The 19,875-nt window shown below is 46.9% G+C and overlaps 1 protein-coding gene across 1 annotated transcript in view; it reads left to right on the forward strand.

The window, feature by feature from the left end:
• The first annotated feature begins 1,852 nt into the window (after positions 1–1,852).
• Positions 1,853–19,875, forward strand: part of LOC101003912 (cytochrome P450 27C1) — a 33,418-nt gene continuing 15,395 nt past the window's right edge. Inside the window, exons 1-4 of the mRNA XM_021923472.2 lie at positions 1,853–2,134; positions 13,949–14,139; positions 16,507–16,706; positions 18,714–18,923. Coding sequence (XP_021779164.2) covers positions 1,853–2,134; positions 13,949–14,139; positions 16,507–16,706; positions 18,714–18,923 — 883 coding nt within the window. The remainder of the gene's footprint in view (positions 2,135–13,948; positions 14,140–16,506; positions 16,707–18,713; positions 18,924–19,875) is intronic.

Genomic DNA, 19,875 nt, shown 5'->3' on the forward strand with positions numbered 1-19,875 from the left:
AATGCAATGTAGATTTTACAGAGTTGTAAAGGTATAAACTACTCATTAAAAATAAAATATTTAGCTGAGTGCGGTGGCCTGCGCCTGTAATGCCATTTCCTTAGGGGGAGGATTGCTTGAGCCCAGGAGTTCAAGGGCAGCCTGGGCAACATAGTGAGACCCAGTGTCTAAAAAAATAAAATAAAATATTTTTTATCTGAGCATGGTGGCACGTGTCGGTACTCCCAGCTCCTTGGGAGGCTGAGGTTGGAGACGGCTTGACCCCAGGAATTGGAAGGTGTAGTGCCCAGTGATAGTGCCTGTGTATAGCCACTGCACTCCAGCCTGGGCAGCACTTCCAGACCCCTCTCTGCTCTTTTTTATTTTTATTTTTATTTTTTTGGTGGTGGTGGTGGTGTTGTTGAGACAGAGTCTTGCTGTCACCCAGGCTGGAGTGCAATGGCGAGATCAGCTCACTGCAACCTCCACTTCCTGTGGTTCAAACGATTCTCCTGCCTCAGCCTCACGAATAGCTGGGATTACAGGCGTGTGCCCCCATGCCTGGCTAATTTTTTATATTTTTAGTAGAGATGGGGTTTCACCATCTTGGTCAGGCTGGTCTCGAACTCCGGACCTCAGGTGATCCGCCCACCTAGGCTTCTCAAAGTCTGAGATTACAGGCGTGAGCCACCGCCCCGGTCTCCCTCTTTGCTCTTTAAAAAAAAAAAAAAATGCTGGCCCGGCGTCTGTAATCCCAGCTACTGGGGAGGCTGAGGTAAGAGAATCGCTAGAACCCTGGTGGCGGAGGTTGCTGAGCCGAGATCGCGCCATTGCACTCCAGCCTGGGCGACAGAGTGAGACTCTGTCTCAAAAAAAAAAAATAAATAAATAAATAAAAAAAGCTTAGTGACAATACTTTGTAAACTTAAACTTAAAAAAAATCTTATTTTTTACGTTTAGATGCATGAGTACAAACTGTATGAAATCTTCAAATAATGTAACTCAGTGAGCAGTTTACTGACTAGGAAAAAGTTCCCTTCCTTGAAACCACATGGCACCCCTCTGGCCTTTCCCATGCTCTGTCCCTCCCTGTGCGGGCCACTTCTTTGTGCAGCGAGGCACTGGGCTCTGAATCTAGGATGACGGACTCCTCTCCTCGCCTCGGCATGGAGGTGGCTTCTCTTCTCCAAGCCTTGTGCAACAGGACCCGTCCTTGTGAGGGACCAGACAAACGCCCCATGCTCAAAGTCGCTCACCCTCACCTAGTCCTCTCTGCTTCCCATGGTGTGCGGAATACAAGCGATGAGCCCAGGGAAAGCCATCGTAAACGACCGTGATTGTCTTTATGAAAGCTTGTGGCAAGATAATAATGTGGTCATTTTACAACGGTAGGAACTACGTGCAAAATCGTCTCACGTTTGTTCCCCCCTTTGAACGCTGAGTTACAATGATTTAAGTTGAAACCATAAAGAACTGCTTCTAAAATGCCAAAAAGACCAAAGATTGATTTAGTACACCTTCCGTAGTCATTTCGAAGGACGGTAATAATTTAAAAAACCCCGGTAGACTTTTCTTTCTTTGGCCATGGTTGGAAGTGGGGTTGACCTTAAAACTTGGTGGTTTCAAGCAACGCTGAAGTGTGAATTAATATGATGTGAAGAAATAATAATAGCCTCATTCTCTGGCAGTCTAATCACAGCCTTTTCCCCAGCCCCAGGGGACGGAGCCTTTAATAAGGGTCTGTGTAAACTGATGCCCAGGCGGCAGGAGTGCGGAGAAGCATTGCTCCGACAAGTTAAGACGCAGGAAACAGCAACCCAAAGGGCAGCCCCCGAAACAGAGTTGCTCAAACAAGCCGATGCAGACGAGCGCCATGGCCCTGCTGGCGCGGATCCTGAGAGCCGGGCTGCGGCCGGCGCCCGAGCGGGGTGGGCTCCTGGGTGGCGGGGCCCCGCGGCGGCCCCAACCCGCAGGCGCACGGCTCCCGGCAGGGGCGCGGGCCGAGGACAAAGGCGCGGGGCGGCCGGGGGCGCCGCCGGCTGGGGGCCGGGCCGAGGGTCCCCGGAGCCTCGCCGCCATGCCGGGGCCGCGGACCCTCGCCAACCTGGCGGAGTTCTTCTACAGGGACGGCTTCGGCCGCATCCACGAGATCCAGGTAGCGCGCGCCGCGCCGGGAGGGAGCCAGCCGGGGCCGCTGCCCAGAGGGCTGACGGCGCGGGCGGGAGGGCGCCAGGGAGGGGAGCGGGGTGGGGGAGTCCCAGGGAGGGGCGGCGGGCAGCGCTCCGCGGGCACTGGGCGCCGCGGTGGGTGGGGGGAACTGGACTGGGGTTGTCCGGTTAAGGCTCGCAGGAAGGGGCGCTGAGGAGAGGACGCCGGGAAGGCGATCCGGGGTGGAGGAGGCTGGAACGGGGAGCGGAGCGGGGGCGTTGGGGAGGGGTCTCCGAGACGGGGACCCCGGAGAGGGGCAGCAGGCAGAGGGAGCTGAGGAACGGGGCCAGAAAGGAACGGCTGGGAAGAGGCAGGGGGAATGGGTGTCTCGGGAGGTGGCGGCCGGGAGGGGTCCCCTGGAGGGGCCCCAGCAGGGATCCCTAGGGAGGAGGTTGCGGGGAGGGGAGTCAGGGATGGGGTTTCGGCGAGTGGTAGCCCGAGAGGCGGCGGGCAGTGTCTCCAGGGACGGGTCCCGGGGAGGGACCCAGGCCGGGGTTGCCTGGTTGGGGAACCTGGGGAGGGGGCGCCGCGAAGAGAAACCAGGAATGGAACTGCGGGGAGGGCACCAGGGCCGAGGACCCGGAGCGGGAGACTTGGGGAGGGGCAGCGGGCGCCTGGTGGACGCCGCCGGGGCCGGGGAGTGGAGCGCGGGCGGGACCCCCGGAGCCGGGGCGGAGGAGGCTGCGGCCCGGGGCCGGCCCGCGGGGAGCGCTGGGCTCTGCGGAGCTCGGTGTCCTTCGGTAGCCGAGACCGTGTTGTATTCATTTCTAGTCCTTTTTGTGTTTTGTAAAGGCGGGGGGAGAGGGGACGGAGCTCGGGGTTCCGTAGACTCCAAGCCGGAGTTGGGGTCGACACCTGGAGTTCGCGCCGGGACGGGAGGCAGGGACGCGGGAGGAACCCAGGGGTCCCAGCCACCCGCCCGGGCGTTCGGGCCGGCGAATTCCGCGCGCTTCCCACCCGGAGCCTGAGTGCTGCCCTTCCCGCGCCCACCTCCGCTGCGCCCTGCGTGGCAGGGGCCGGGAACCCGAGTCGCGGCGGCGCCCTCCGATTCCTTTGCCCATCACCCGCCTCCCCGGGTGTCCGGCCCAGCACGCGCTGTTATTTCTGGGATGGGGGCTTTTGGCGTCTTCCGAGAACGCCCCCTTCTGCTCCCACCCAGTCCTGTCCTTCTGCCCAGAGTTCCGGTCCTTCGAGACCCTTCTCCATCGAAGCCTCTTCTACCTACCTACCTACCTGGGTTTCAGTCATTCCTTCGTTCCATCAGCCATTCAGTCAATGAACCGGACGGAGAAGCCCCACACCTCATTAATGGAAAAACGGGCGCGCGTGGAGCAATTTTAATTCGGCCGGGAATTAAAATTTAATTTAATTTTAATGCCGGGAAGTCCCAATCGTCCCTCCTCAAGTCCGCCACGCCAACCCCACACAATTCCAAACCCTCGCCCCCACCCCAATGCTTAGAGGGCTCAAAAATGATCTTCTATGTAGAATCTGATAAGATATCAGGATGGCAACTTTCAAATACAGTAAAAAGTGTTTTCTTATTTGCTGTTGATGGGTTCAGTACAGCCTACTTTCTGAAGTGTAATTTAATTTTTCTTTTATCCACCCTTACTGCCATCTGCTTTTATCCTCACACCTCACCCAGAGTTTGTTCGATGGGCACAGGTTTCTTTGGGACGGACCCTGTTAAAGCCTGTACCCAGTCAGGATGTGTGGCAGTTCAAATGGGTATTTTCCATTCACCCGCCCTGCCGCCAGCCCTCACCCTGAGCTCAGCCCCTCCTGCCCGCTGCTCAGACAGCTTCCTTCACCACACCCAGGGCCCTGGGGCACAGAGCAGAGAGTCACAACTGACTCACTTGGTGCCTTCTCACCACTCGCAGACAGGACCTGGAGATTAAAGGAAATAAAGGAAAAGTTCTTTTCCTTTACTCTCCAAGTGGCACTACCCCAACCCTCAAATAGGGTACTTGTGGGAACTCTCACCTTCCTGCAGCCCCTCTTAGGAATCCCAATTTCGAACACATGGTTCTAGAAAAACCCTCTCTTCCCGCTCTCCAGATTGCTCATTGTTCTGTGACCCATCACATCCAGTTCACTTGCGCTCCCCTTGCAATCATAGAATGTTAGCTAAACAAGGGCTCTTAGAATTCACCTATATAGCTCACCTCTCATTTTACAGACGGAAAAAGCTGGGTGGTTACCTAAGCGACTTGCCTAAGGTCAGGCAGCTGGTGATTGGCAGAGTAGAAATCATAATCTGGGTCACTAGATGCTGTTTAGGGTGTGGTAGAGCAGCAGGATGGCTGATACCAGGAGTGCTGCCCTCCAATACTGGCCCTCTGCAGCCACCTGTGGAGCCTTGGGCTAGTCACTTATTCTCTCTGCACCTCAGTTTTCTCATCTGTAAAGGAGATTTAGCAATCCCCATTCCTCTCATGGGTTATGATAAGGTCAAATAAGCTTAGTGTTATGAAACTGTAATAATAACACGTAATAACGATCAGTATTTCTAGAATTCTTTTCATGTGCCAGGCACAGTTTCAAGTCTTACATGAAACTTATTTCTCCATTTTTTGAGTGAGGAAACTGAGGCATAGTGGGACCTAACTTCTAAAGGTTATTCAGCTAGTAAACTGTGAGCCCAGATTCAAACTCCAGAATCTGTGCTCTTAACATCCAAGCAAACTCTAAATACTGTGCCCACCAGTACTAGTACCATGACCCACCACCAGAAAGTGATGAAAACTGTCTGTATCATTTCTACCTCCAGTTCCCTTGTGCTGATTGTACCCAATTCAGTAGCTGGATTTGCTTGAGGTGTGGCCCATTTCCCAGTAGTTCTTGTTACCAGTCATTCCTTCAGTGGGCCCCTTTAGAGACCTGAACTCTTTGGGGGTCACTTATTTATTAGGCAGAAGTGACCCCTTGAAGATGGACTCATTCCAGTTTAGTCTGAGTGTCTTCATTTTCAGGTCTGCAGAAGGAGTGAGTAAAAGAGTAGAGAAATGACAGTGCTCCTGGCCTGCTGTTTCTGAGATTGAGAGTTGGAGTGGTAAGAAAAAAAATACAAAAAACTAGCCTGGCAAGGTGGCGGGCGCCTGTAGTCCCAACTACTTGGGAGGCGGAGGCAGGAGAATGGCGTGAACCCGGGGGGCGGAGCTTGCAGTGAGCTGAGATCCGGCCATGCACTCCAGCCTGGGCGACAGAGCGAGACTCCGTCTCAAAAAAAAAAAGAAAAGAAAAGAAAACTGGGCTGATAGTAACTTTCCCCAGCCCAGCACTGTCTGTGTTATGCTGAGCCATGTTAGAGGCTCATTGCTTTGTGTTTTAATTGAATAATTTAGTCCATTTACATTTATTGTGATTTCTTTTTATGGAGGGGGTAACAGCTTTCTTAAGATATAATTAACATATCATATAATTCATTCATTTAAAGTGTGCAAAAATCACCACAGTCAACTTGTAGAACATTTTCACGACCTCAAAAAGAAATCCCATATCCATCAGCTATCACCCCCAACTCTCCTATTCCCCCTGCTTTAGGCAACCATCAAGCTACTTTCTGTATCTATAGAGTGGTTTATTCTGGACATGTCATATAAATGGAATCATGTAATATGTGATATTTTATGGGTGGTTTCTTTCACTTTAAACATTTCAGTATAATGTTTTTAAGGTTAACCCATGTTGTAGCATGTATCAGTACCTCATTCTTTTTATGGACAAATAATTTTGCAGTGTATGACTATACCACATTTTACTTATCCATTCATCAGTTCATAGACATTTGGATTGTTTCCACCTTTTAGCCATAATGAATAATGCTGCTATGAACTCTTGTGTGTAAGGTTTTGTGTAGACATGTGTTTTCATTTCTCTTGGATATGTATCTAGGAGTGGAACTGTTGAGTCAAATAGTAATTCTACATTTAACCTTTTGAAGAACTGCCAGACTGTTTTCCAGAGTGTCTGCACCATTTTACATCCCCACCAGTATTGTAAGAGGATTCTGATTTTTCTACATCCCTGTCAACATTTGTTATTACTTGTCCTTTTGATTACGGCCATTCTAGTGTGTGTGAAGTGCTATCTCTCCCTGATGACTAATGATGTTGAGCATACTTTCATGTGCTTATTTACCATTTGTATATCTTCTTTGGAGATATGTCCATTGAAATCCTTTGCCCAGTTTTTAATTGCATTCTTTTCTCTCCTTCCTTCCTTCTTTCCTCCCTCCCTTCCTTCCTTCCTCTACTGATTTGTAAGTTTTTATATATTCTAGGTACAAGTCGCTTATCAGATATGTGCTCTGCAAATATTTTCTCCATCCGAAGGCTTGTTTTTGCTTTCTTTTTTAAAATTTTATTTTTAGTTTTTAATGAGACAGGGTCTTGCTATGTGGCACAGGCTGGGCTCAAGCAATCCACCTGCCTTGGCCTCCTAGAGTGCTAGGATTACATGCATGAGCCATCGTGCCTGGCCTTGTTTTCACTTTCTTAATAGTGTTCTTTGAAGCATAAAAGTTTTACATTTTGATGAAGTCCAATTATCAATTTTTTTCTTTTGTTACTTGTACTTTAGGGATCATATCTTAAGACATTATGCCAAACCCAAGGTCATGAAGATTTACCCTTATGTTTTCTTCTAAGAGTCTATAGTTTTAGCATTTACATTTAGATCTTTGAGATAATTTTTTATATGGTATGAGAAAAAGGTATAAATTGATTCTTTGCTTGTGGCTATTCAGTTGTCCCTGTGCCATTTGTTTGAGAGACTATTAAATCCTTTTCCTATTGAATTATCTTGGTACTTTTGATGAAAATCAGTTGACCATAGGTATTTGGGTCTTAAATCTAAGCCAATGATTATGCCATTACTGCACTGTCTTGGTTACTGTAGCTTTGTACTAAGTCTTTTTTTTCTTTATTTCCTCTAAAAAAAAACCAAAATGAAACAAAGGATACATGTGCAGAAAGTGCAGGTTTGTTACATAGGTGTACACGCACCATGGTGGTTTGCTGCACCTATTGACCCATCTAAGTTTCCTCCCCTCAACCCCCACCCCAACAGGCCCTGGTGTGTGTTATTCCCCTCTCTGTATTCTTGTGTTCTCAATATTCACTCCCACTTATGAGTAAGAACATGCAGTGTTTGGTTTTCTGTTCCTGTGTTAGTTTGCTGAGGATGATGGCTTCCAGCTTCATCCATGTCCCTGCAAAGGACATGATCTCATTCTTTTTTATGGCTACATAGCTTTCCATGGTGTATAGGTACCACATTTTCTTTATCCAGTCTGTCATTGATGGGCAATTGGGTTGGTTCCATATCTTTGCTATTGTAAATAGTGCTGCTGTAAAAATATGTGTGCATGTGTTTTTATAGTAGAATGATTTATATTCCTTTGGGTATATATCCAGTAATGGGATTGCTGGGTCAAATGGTGTTTCTGGTTCTAGATCCTTGAGGAATTGCCATACTGTCTTCCACAATGGTTGAACTAATTTACATTCCCAACAACAGTGTAAAAGTGTTTCAGTTCTCCACAGCCTTGCCAGCATCTATTCCTGACTTTTTAATAATCACCATTCTGACTGGTGTGAGATGGTATCTCATTGTGGTTTTGATTTGCATTTCTCTGATGATCAGTGATGTTGAGCTTTTTTTCATATGTTTGTTGGGTACATAAACGTCTTCTTTTGAGTAGTGTTTGTTCATATCCTTTGCCCACTTTTCGATGGGACTGTTTGTTTTTTTCCTGTAAATTTGTTCAATTTCCTTGTAAATTCCAGCTATTAGACCTTTGTCAGATGGGTAGATTGCAAAAACTTTCTCCCATTCTGTAGGTTGCCTGTTCACTCTGATAGTTTTTTTTTTTTTTTTTTTTTTTTTTTCTGTGCAGGAGCTCTTTAATTAGATTCCAGTTGTCATTTTGGCTTTTGTTGCAATTGCTTTTGGTGTCTTTGTCATGAAATCTTTGCCGATGCCTATGTGTGAATGGTATTGCCTAGGTTTTCTTCTAGGGTTTTTATGGTTTGGTGTTTTATACTTGAGTCTTTAATTCGTCTTGAGTTAATTTTTGTATAAGGTGTAGGGAAGGGGTCCAGTTTCAGTTTTGTGCATATGGTTAGCCGGTTTTCCCAGCACCATATACTAAATAGGAGTTCCTTTTCCCATTGCTTGTTTTTGTCAGGTTTGCCAAAGAGCAGATGGTTGTAGATGTGTGGTGTTATTTCTGAGGTCTCTGTTCTGCTCCATTGGTCTATATGTCTGTTTTGGTGCCAGTACTATGCTGTTTTGGTTACTGTAGCCTTGTAGTATAGTTTAAAGTCAGGTATCATGATGCTTCCAGCTTTGTTCTTTTTGCTTAGGATTGTCTTGGCTATATGGGGTCTTCGATTCCATATGAAATTTAAAGAATTTTTTTCTAATTCTGTGAAGAATGTCAGTGGTGGTTTGATGGGAATAGCATTGAATCTATAAATTGCTTTAGGCAGTATGGCCATTTTCACGATATGGATTCTTCCTCTCCATAAGGATAGAATGTTTTTCCATTTGTTTGTGTCTTCTCTTATTTTCTTGAGCAGTGATTTGTGGTTCTCCCTGAAGAGGTCCTTCACATTCCTTGTTAGTTGTATTCCTAGATATTTTATTCTCTTTGTAGTGATTGTGAATGGGAGTTCATTCATGATTTGGCTCTCTGCTTGCCTATTGTTGGTGTAAAGGAATGCTTGTGATTTTTGCACATTGATTTTATATACTGAGACTTTGCTGAAGTTGCTTATCAGCTCAAGAAGTTTTTGGGCTGAGATGATGGGGTTTTCTAAATATACAATAATGTCATGTGCAAACAGAGATAACTTGATTTCCTCTCTTCCTATTTGAATACCCTTTATTTCTTTCTCTTGTCTGATTGCCCTGGTCAGAACTTCCAATACTATGTTGAATAGGAGTGGTAAGAAAGGGCATCCTTGTCTTGAACCAGTTTTCAGAGGGAATGCTTCCAGCTTTTGTCCATTCAATATGATGTTGTCTGTGGGTTTATCATAAGTAGCTCTTATTATATTGAGGTATGTTCCATCAGTACCTAGTTTATTGAGATTTTTTAATGTGAAGGGATGTTGAATTTTATCAAAGGCCTTTTCCGCATCTATTGAGATAATTATGTAATTTTTGTCCTTGGTTCTGTTTACGTGATGGATTACATTTATTGATTTGTGTATGTTGAACCAGCCTTGCATCCCAGGGATGAAGCTGACTTGATCGTGGTGGATAAGATTTTTGATGTGCTGCTGAATTCGGTTTGCCAGTATTTTACTGAAGACTTTTGGATCGATGTTTATCAGGGATATTGGCCTGAAGTTTTCTTTTTTTGCTGTGTCTCTTCCTGGTTTTGGTATCAAGATGATTCTGGCTTCATAAAATGAGTTAGGGAGGAGTCCCTCCTTTTCAATTGTTTGGAATAGTTTCAGAAGGAACGGTAACAGCTCCTCTTTGTATTTCTGGTAGAATTTAGCTGTGAATGCATCTAGTCCTGGGCTTTTTTTGGTTGGTAGACTATTAATTAATGCCTCAATGTCAGAGCTTGCTATTGGTCTATTCAGGTATTAAATTTCTTCCTGGTTTAGTCTTGGTAGTGTGTATGCATCCAGGAACTTACCATTTCTTCTAGATTTTCTAGTTTATTTGCATAGAGGTGTTTATAGTATTCTCTGATGATAGTTTGTGTTTCTGTGGGGTCAGTGGTGATACCCCCTTTATCATTTTTTTAGTGTGTCTATTTGATTCTTCTCTCTTTCCTTCTTTATTAGTCTAGCTAGTAGTCTATTTTGTTAATTTTTTCCCAAAACCGGTTCCTAGATTCATTGATTTTTTTGGAGGGTAGTTCATGTCTCTATGTCCTTCAATTTTTCTCTGATCTTAGTTATTTCTTGTCTTCTGCTAGCTTTTGGATTAGTTAGCTCTCGCCTCTTTAGCTCTTTTAATTGTGATGTTAGGGTGTCAATTTGAGGTCTTTCTAGCTTTTTGATTTGGGCATTTAGTGTTATAAATTTCCCTCGTAACACTGCTTTAGCTGTGTCCCAGGTATTCTGGTACATTGTCTCTTTGTTCTTATTGGTTTCAAAGAACTTCTTGATTCTGCCTTAATTTCATTATTTACTTAGGAGTCATTCAGGAGCAGGTTGTTCAATTTCCATGAAATCGTGTGCTTTTGAGTGAGTTTCTTAATCCTGAGATCGAATTTCATTGCATTGTGGTCAGAGTGTTATGATTTCAGTTCTTTTGCACTTGCTGAGGAGTTTATGTGGTACCCATCTTCTGAAGTGTACTTCTGTCAATTCGTCCATCTGATCCTCCATCTAGTTCTGTGCTCTTGATGGAGAGACATTGTGATTATTTGGAGGAGAAGAGGCACTGAGGTCTTTTGGGTTTTCAGCATTTTTTTGTTGATTCTTTCTTATTTCCGTGAGTTTGTCTAGTTTCAGTCTTGAGGCTGCTGACCCTTGGATGGGGGTTTTGTGGGGGCCTTTTTGTTGTTGTCGCTTTCTGTTTGTTTTTCTTTCAATAGTCAGGTCTCTCTTCTGTAGGGCGGCTGCGGTTTGCAGGGGGTTCGCTTCAAGCCCTATTCATCTGATTCGCTCCTGTGCCTGGAGATAATCACTCAAGGAGGCTGGAGTGCAGCAATGATGGGTGTCTGTTCCTTCTTCTGGGACCTCTGACCTCAAGGGGTACCAACCTGATGCCAGTAGGATTGCTCCTGTATAGGGTGTCTGACAACCCCTATTGGAGGTTCTCACCTAGTTGGATGGCATGGGGAGCAGGACCCATTTAATGAAGCACTTTGTCCCTTAGTGGAGAGGGTGTGTTTTGCTGGGGGGAAACCCACTAGTCTGGGCTGCCTGGATTCCTCAGAACTACCTGGAGAAGAGGATAAGGCTGCTGGTCCACAGAGACTGTGGCCACCCCTTCCCCCAGGGGCTCAGGCCCAGGGAGATCAGGGTTCTGTCCCTGAGCCTTTGGCTGGAATTGTTGGAGATCCTGTTGGGAATTCCCCACCACTGAGGAGAAGGATGGATCAGGGTTAGACTTGAAGAGGCACTCTAGCTGCCGACTGCCACAGCTGGTGTGTTGAGCTGTGGGGATAAGTCTTGGGACCAAGCCATTCAACCTCCCTGGCTCCAGCAAAGGAAAAGTGCAGCCTGGAGCTATAGAAATGGGCACCACCCTTCCCCCACCCAGGGAACTTAGGCTGTTAGGCAGTTGTGAGTCCCAGTGCAGGCCGCTGCCCCTCCCCCAAGGAGCTCAAATGGCTTAGACAGCAGGCAGCTGCAGCTGGTGCTGGTCGCCCCTCCCCTCGGGAGTTCAGTAGGCTTAAGTGGATTCCAGCTGAGAGGCTGTAGGAATCTGTGCATACCAGGGTTGGGACGCTTGGCCCCGGTGGCATGGGTTCGAGAGTGGGATCTTCCGATCTGTGGGTTGCACAGTTCTGTGGAAAAAGCACAGTTTCCCCAGCTGGGTAGCCTGGTCACTCACCACTTCCCTTGGCTGTGGGGAGGGGGTTCCCTTCCCGTGTGGCTCTCAGGTGGGCCACCGCACTACTGTTCTTCCTTCTCTCCGTGGGTTATGCCAGCCTTCTAGTCAATTTTGATGAGAGAGCTTGGATACCCTGGCTACCAGTGAAGGATTGACATGCTTATTAAGGTTTTTCTTTGGGAGCCTCTGAGCATCACTGTTTCTATTTGGCCATCTTGGCCCCTCTCCCATAGTACTAAGTCTTGAAACAGGAAAATGGGGGTCCACCAGCTTTTTTCTTTTTTCAAGATTGTTTAGGCTATTCTGGGTCTGTTGCATTTTCATATGAATTTCAGAATCAGCTTATCAGTTTCTACAAATAAATTTTGCACTGGAATTATGACAGGGATTGCTCTGAATCTATGTACACTTTGAGGTGTATTTTTATTTCAACAGTATTAAGTCTTCCAATCCATGAACATGGGATGTCTTGCCATTTGTTTCATGTCTTGCCATTTCTTTCAGACTTCTTTAAACAATGTTTTGTAGATTTCTTTAAATAATGTTTTGTAGATTTCTTTAAATAATGTTTTGTAGATTTCTTTAGATAGTGTTTTGTAGTTTTCAGAGTATAGGTTTTACACTTCTGTTAAATTTATTTCTAAGAATTTTATTTGTTTATTTATTTTTTGTGACAGTCTTGCTCTGTCACCCAGGCCCTAGTGCGGTGGTACAATCTTCACTCACTGCAACCTCCACCTCCCGAGCTCACATGATCCTCCCACCTCAGCCTCCTGAGCAGTTGGGACTACAGGCTCACACTGCTGTCTCACTAATTTTTGTATATATATGTTTTTTTTTGAGATAGAGTTTTGCTCTTGTCACCCAGGGTGGAGTGCAATGGTGTGGTCTTGTGGCTCACTGCAACCTCTGCCTCCTGGGTTCAAGTGATTCTACTGCCTCAGCCTCCCGAGTAGCTGGGATTACAGGCACACACCACGATGCCTGGCTAATTTTCGTATTTTTTGTAGAGATGGGGTTTCACCATGTTAGCTAGGCTGGTCTCAAACTCTTGACCTCAGGTGATCCACTGGTCTTGGCCTCCCAAAGTGCTGAGAGTACAGGCATGAGCCTCCGCACCCAGCCATGTATTTTTTTTACAGACAGAATTTTGCCATGTTGCCCAACCTGATCTCGAACTCCTGTGCTCAAGCAATCCACCCACCTAAGCCTCCCAAAAGTGCTGGGATTACAGACAGGCATAGGCCACTGCAGCTGGTCAAGTACTTTATTCTTTTTGATGCTATTGTAAATTGAATTGCTTTTTAAATTTCATTTTGAATTGTTCACTGCTAGTGTATAGAAATGCAATTGATTTTTGTATATTGATTTTGTGTCTTATTGAACTTGTTTATTAGTTCTAATAGTTTTTTAGTAGGTTCCTTAGGATTTTCTCTATGTGAGATCATGTCTTCTGCCAATAGAGATAGCCCGAGTTCTTCCTTTCCAATCCAGATGACTTTCCCTTCATTTTCTTGCTGGGAGTCGGTTTAGAGGCTCGTTACAGATTGTCCACAGAGGGCTCGCTCTCCAGAGTTGGCTTGGTACTGCTTAGGTAGAGCTGTTGGGCCCATGGGAAGGTGCTGGCAGACAGGGCCCTGTTTGTTCTGGACATTTGTCTTTTATAATGACATTTCTGTCTTGTTGCTTCACACAGCTAAAGTAATTTTTAAAAACATATCCCTAAAGAATAAGAAAACTTCCATGATCATGCCTGTAATCCCAGGACTTTGGGAGGCTGAGGCAGGAGGATCACTTGAGGCCAAGAGTTCGAGACCAGCCTGGCAACATTGAGAGATCCCTGTCTCTACAAAAAATAAAAAATTAGCTGGGCGTGGAGGTGTGCACCTGCAGTCCTAGCTACTTGGGAGGCCAAGGTGAGAGGATCGCCAGGGCCCAGGAGTTGGAGGCTGCAGTGAGCTATGTTCATGCCACTGCACTCCAGCCTGGGCAACAGAGCAAGACCATGTCTCTAAAAACAAACAAAAACAACAAAAAAGAGATGGTTGTGTGAAAACATGTTTATCTCAGCAATGTGTAAATTACTGCTCTGATTCAGTTCTGTATTAGACAGCCCTTCCCTCTGCCCCAATTTTCTGCTCCTGTAGCACACAAGGATGTTTCTGTTAAAGGTATGTCATACCTATGTATTTTTTCCTTTTTCGATTTCTCCACGGTATTGCAGCAGAAGCACACACAGGAATATGGAAAAATCTTCAAGTCTCACTTTGGTCCTCAGTTTGTAGTATCTATTGCAGACCGCGATATGGTGGCTCAGGTGCTCCGGGCGGAGGGCGCTGCGCCCCAGAGAGCCAACATGGAATCCTGGCGGGAGTACCGAGACTTGCGGGGCAGAGCCACCGGGCTCATCTCGGCGTGAGTATGTGGGCCCGGGCTGAGCCAGGGGCTGGAGGGAGAGCTCAGGGGGAGGCCCCCTCCTCCAAAGCTGGGTCCCTAAAATCCAGCCCTTAGAAAAGCACAGAACCCCCGCTACCATGGGTTGATATCTGACAGCCTGCTTGTGTGATCTCGCAGACACAGGAGCCCTGCTGGGTTTTCTCGCTCCTCCTCCGTGCCAAGTTGTCCCGTCAGGAGCCGGGAGGGGAGAAGCTGGCTCGGTGGTGGGCAGAGCTCTTCGGAAACAGTGCTTTGTGGTGTCCGTTCAGTGATAACCCAGGCAGGCAAAGCTCACAGCGCCCTTGTCTGTGCACAGGGGAAGGAGGTGGTCAGCCACTATTTCAGGAAAATCCCTTTGAGGAGGAGTTCAGAACCTCCAAACTTGGTCGCCACGTGGTGATTTTCCTGTCTCTCAGCAGACTGTGATTATTCGTTTTGAACCAGCGTCACCAACACCTCTGTGCCTTCCCAGAGATCATGGCCCGCGGCCAGGCAGGGAGGCCCAGGTGCAGATGCCCCGGTCCAAATTCCCGTGGAGTGGGGCTTCTGTTTGCAGTTCTTTTCATATCTATGTCCTTATACATAAACTGGGGAGAAAGACAGCCCCCAATTTCTCAAGTAAGATAAATAAGGATCGTGACCACATGTCACCAGGGTCCCTCAATTTCCATCCTGAGGGGATAATGAAACAGCTCCTCCTGGATGTTCAGGCCTAGAGGGAGGGGCCCGAAGGCTGAGGCAGAATCTCTCTGCTGTCTGCCCCGTTAGCTGCGGGCTCAGGAGCCCGTGGGGGGTGCCCGGACCCCTCTTCCGCTGAGATGGAGTGAGGCGGTGCTGGTGACCTCAGCACGGTGGACAGCAAAGGGAAAGGCAGTGCCCAGGCCCAGGAGCCTGGCTGGCTTAGCTTGGGTCCCCCAAAGCCCATCTGGAGGCCAGGCTTTGAGTGCAAGCGGTCTCCTTGGGAATGGGAAGCAGGGCACGGGTGGGAGGGAAGCCATGCAGAGGTGTGGAGGTGTGGGTGACGCTTGTGGGTACTTGAGGCTCAGTTCTGTTACCACCGTATGAGAAACTGCAGAACCCTCCTCAGACCTCCAGGGGTTCCTTCAGTGTCCTGCCTTCACTGGGAGGGCTGTGCTGGGCCCGCTACCTGAGTGCCCTCCGAGTGCAGCCAGGAGCCCCAAGGCCCCACACCCTGGTAACAAGCTGCAGTCTCTCTTTTCCTTCCTTCCTTCCTTCCTTCCTTCCTTCCTTCCTTCCTTCCTTCCTTCCTTCCTTCCTTCCTTCCTTTCTCTCTCTCTCTTTCTTTCTTTCTTTCTCTTTCCTTCCTTCCTCCCTCCCTCCCTCCTTCCCTCCTTCCTTCCTTTCTCTCTCTCTCTTTCTCCTTCCTTTCTTCTCTCCTTCTCCTCCTTCTCCTTCCCCTTCTCCTCCTTCTTCTCTTCCTTCCTTCCCCTTCCTTCCTTCCTTCCTTCCTTCCTTCCTTCCTTCCTTCCTTCCTTCCTTCCTTCCTTCCTTTCTTTCTTTCTTTCTTTCTTTCTTTCTTTCTTTCTTTCTTTCTTTCTTTCTTTCTTTCTTTCTTTCTTTCTTTCTTTCTTTCTTTCTTTCTCTCTTTCCTCTTTCTCTCTCTCTCTCTTTTCTTTCTTTCGTTTTTGAGACGGAGTCTCACTCTGTCGCCTAGGCTGGAGTGCAACGGCATGATCTCGGCTCGCCGTGACCTCTGCCTCCCGGGTTCAAGTGATTCTTCTACCTCAGCCTCCCAAGTAGCTGGGATTACAGGTGTCCACCACCACACCCAGCTAAATTTTTGTATTTTTAGTAGAGATGGGGTTTCATCATGTTGGCCAGGCTGGTCTTGAATCCCTGACCTCAGGTGATCCGCCCACCTCGGCCTCCCAAAGTGCTGGGATTACAGGCATGAGCCACCATGCCTGGCCCTCTTTTTCTTTTTTAATATCAATGCTTACTTCATTTATATATACATATGTATGCATACATATATATATACCTTTTTTTCTCTTTTGCTAATTAGCAGTCTCATTTGCTTATTACAATACTATTTCACGATTTTTTAAAGGAAGTGGTATTACTTTTACTAAAGATGATTACTTACCACTGGTAGTTTTTTCCTTAAAGTTTGCTTCAAAGGCAAGAGTGTAAGAAGCTCTAACAGGCTCCAGGGCTGCAGTTATTAACTCCTCTCTCCCCAGCAAAAAGTTTTTCCTGTCTTAATTCCACTTTGGCAGCTCTTGTTGATGCTTTATGGCTGAAAATTTTTCTAGAGGTTCCTTGAATTATTTCCCAGAATGTCTGTGTAAGTAAGATGATTTGAAACTCACTTGATTCTTCTAGGGAAGGTGAACAGTGGCTCAAGATGAGAAGCGTATTGAGACAAAGAATTCTGAAACCGAAAGATGTGGCCATTTATTCTGGAGAAGTCAACCAAGTTATTGCTGACTTAATTAAAAGAATCTACCTCCTCAGGAGCCAGGCAGAAGATGGAGAAACCGTGACCAATGTCAATGACCTTTTCTTCAAATATTCAATGGAAGGTGAGGTGGAATCAGCAGGTGGGAAGGAAGGAAGAGTGGATGCTTGCCCCAAACCCGCAGATGTCATCTTGGTACCTAGGTCCCAGGCAGTGTGCTAAGTCTGGGACATACATGCGTATCACCTGCACGGTGCTACGTGAACCTGGTGTGAACCACTGTTGACCAATGAGGAAACTGAGATTTTTTTTTTTTTTCTGAGACAGAGTCTTGCTCTGTTGCCCAGGCTGGAGTGCTGTGGCATGGTCTTGGTTCACTGCAACCTCTGCCTCCTGGGTTCAAGCGATTCTCTTGCCTTAGCCTCCTGAGTAGCTGGGATTACAGGCACCTGCCACCACGCCTGGCTAATGTTTTGTATTTTTAGTAGAGACAGTGTTTCACCTTGTTGGCCAGGCTGTTCTCGAACTCCTGACCTTGTGATTCACTCGCCTTGGCCTCCCAAAGTGCTGGGATTACAGGCGTGAGCCACCGTGCCCAGCTGAAACTGAGACTTAAAAAAGAACTTGCCCAATGCCACACCCCATCCCTCTTTTTAGAGGCAGAAAGTTAGTTTCAAATTCAGGTCTTTTAAACTCAAGAAGCCATGTTCCTAATTACTACACATTTTGTTTGAGCCTATTAAAAAGGAGTAAAGTTGAGAGGGCATCTACTTCAAACTCGTTCTAGCTTTTAGTCATATTGAATGGGTGGTACATTCCTGTTCAAATAGCAATACCAAAAGGGGGTCAGTGAAGGTCTCCCTCTTTCCTGAAGGCAGCAAGGTCACTAGTCTCTCATGTATGTGTCAAGAGATGGTTTATGCACATACAGAAAAATGCGTGTGAATATTCTATTTTTAAACAATAAATGGTTGTACACCAAACATACTGTTCTGCACCATGCTTTCTCTTTACTTAAGAATGCATCTTGGGGCCGGGCATGGTGGCTCACACCTGTAATCCCAGCACTTTGGGAGGCTGAGGCGGGTGGATCACCTGAGATCAGGAGTTCGAGACCAGCCTGGCCAACATGGTGAAACCCTGTCTCTACTAAAAGTACAAAAATTAACTGGGCCATTGTGGTGGGCACCTGTAATCCCAGGGACTTGGGAGGCTGAGGCAGGAGAATTGCTTGAACCTGAGAGGCGGAGGTTGCTGTGAGCCGAGACCGTCCAATTGTACTCCAGTGTGGGTGACAGAAGTGAAACTCCATCTCAAAAAAAAAAAAGAAAAGCATCTTGGTCTAACATGGTGATTTCTGTGTAAAAAAAAAAAAAAAAAAAAAGAATGCATCTTGGAGGACTTTCTATCAGCTTTCTCATCTTTTTTAAAAAAAGCTTACCTCACTTCAAGCTTCACTCAGGTTAGCTTTGCAGAGTTCTGATATTAATTTTCTCTAAAATTAATAATAAAATCATCCCAGAAGTGATTGGTAAACACGGTTCACAGCTCTGCCCAACACGGATTCATCCAGGCCACTTCTACTGTGCCTTTAGCTCTCCGGGCCTGGGCTCCCTGTTTTGGCCAGAAGGAGTCACTTCTCAATTCCTCGAGTTGGGCAGGTGGCTGGAAGGCGATCCCCAGTGGCCACGTGGGGCAGAAAGAGGCCCTGTGGGGTTTGCCACCTCCTTTCTGAGGGGAGGGTGTTAGGGGAGAGCAGTCACATGCTCAGTGATTGTCCCTTCCCTAGGGCTCATCATTTCAGACCCTGCCCCCGGTCTGTCCCAGGATCCTCCTCTGCAGCCTTAGCCAAGCTGCTGAAACTCTGGGAGCCTTCGAGTTTCCTCGGGAGAGAGGGCTTCACCTGTGCCTCCCAGGGCTGTGGGGCTCCTTAGGCGAAGCAGCAACAGCACCACCTGTCAGCCCTAAATGCCAGCACCCTGCAGCTCAGGATGCAGAGGCATCCTCAGAGTGACGATGTCTCATTTGGGACATTTGGACCACGTTTGAAAGTTGCATTTATGGCCCAACATTGCCTGTTGGTATGGTAAATAATCTAGAAGAGGGTTTTCAAATTCTCTTTCCTGTCTAGGAGTGGCCACCATCCTTTATGAGAGTCGTTTGGGCTGCCTGGAAAACAGCATACCACAGCTGACTGTGGAATACATCGAGGCCCTGGAGCTCATGTTTAGCATGTTCAAGACCTCCATGTATGCAGGCGCCATCCCCAGATGGCTTCGCCCCTTCATCCCAAAGCCCTGGCGGGAATTCTGCAGGTCCTGGGATGGACTCTTCAAATTCAGTAAGAGAAGAATTGAGAGCACCTTTTGCAGAAGCAGGTTGACCTGCCGTGTCGTGTGTCTAACACTCATCCAGACAATGGGTGACCATAGCAGAGGATGCCTAGATGTAGTCATGTGTTGGTTTTTGGACCCATAACTTTTGGATTTGTTGTTGTTTTGTTTTGTTTTGAGATGGAGTCTGGCTCTGTCGCCCATGCTGGAGTGCAGTGGTGTGATCTCGGCTCACTGCAACCTCCGCCTCCTAGATTCAAGCGATTATCATGACTCAGCCTCCCGAGTAGCTGGGATTACAGGCGCCCACCACCGTGCCTGGCTAATTATTTTGTGTTTTTAGTAGAACTGGAGTTTTACCATGTTGGCAAGGCTGGTCTTGAATTCCTGACCTCAGGTGATCACCCACCTTGACCTCCCAAAGTGCTGGGATTACAAGTGAGCCACTGTGCCTGGCCATGAATTTGTTTTTCAAAGAAGTAAAAAGCATGTGGGTTGCGACTACAGGCAACTTGATCAGGTTTTTCATTTTAAAATAATTTTTATTTTAACAGGCATGCTAGCAGGGACATGTACAAGTAAATGTCCATGCAAGATGATGACTTTACTCCAAGTAAATTGGTCAGTGCTTAAACTGTAGAATTTCAGGCCCATGCACATTTATTTGAACGTTACAATTTTTGTTCCAATCCAAGGTGAGACTACAAAGAGATTTGTTTTCTTATGTGACTAAAAGTTTTACTATAAAAGCATTTCCAAAAAGAAAGAAATTATTTTCAAAATGCTTAGAACAATGTTCTAGAGCAATGCTAACACTGAAGAAAGTGTTTCATGGTGTCTTTTCAAGATCAATATTTAGGCTGGGCACAGTGGCTCATGCCTGTAATCCCAGCAGTTTGGGAGGCTGAGGCAGGAGGATCACCTGAGGTTAGTAATTCAAGACCAGCCTGGACAACATGG

This window comes from Papio anubis, chromosome 10 (genome assembly GCF_008728515.1).
Source record: "Papio anubis isolate 15944 chromosome 10, Panubis1.0, whole genome shotgun sequence".
NCBI classification, from domain to species: Eukaryota; Metazoa; Chordata; class Mammalia; order Primates; family Cercopithecidae; genus Papio; species Papio anubis.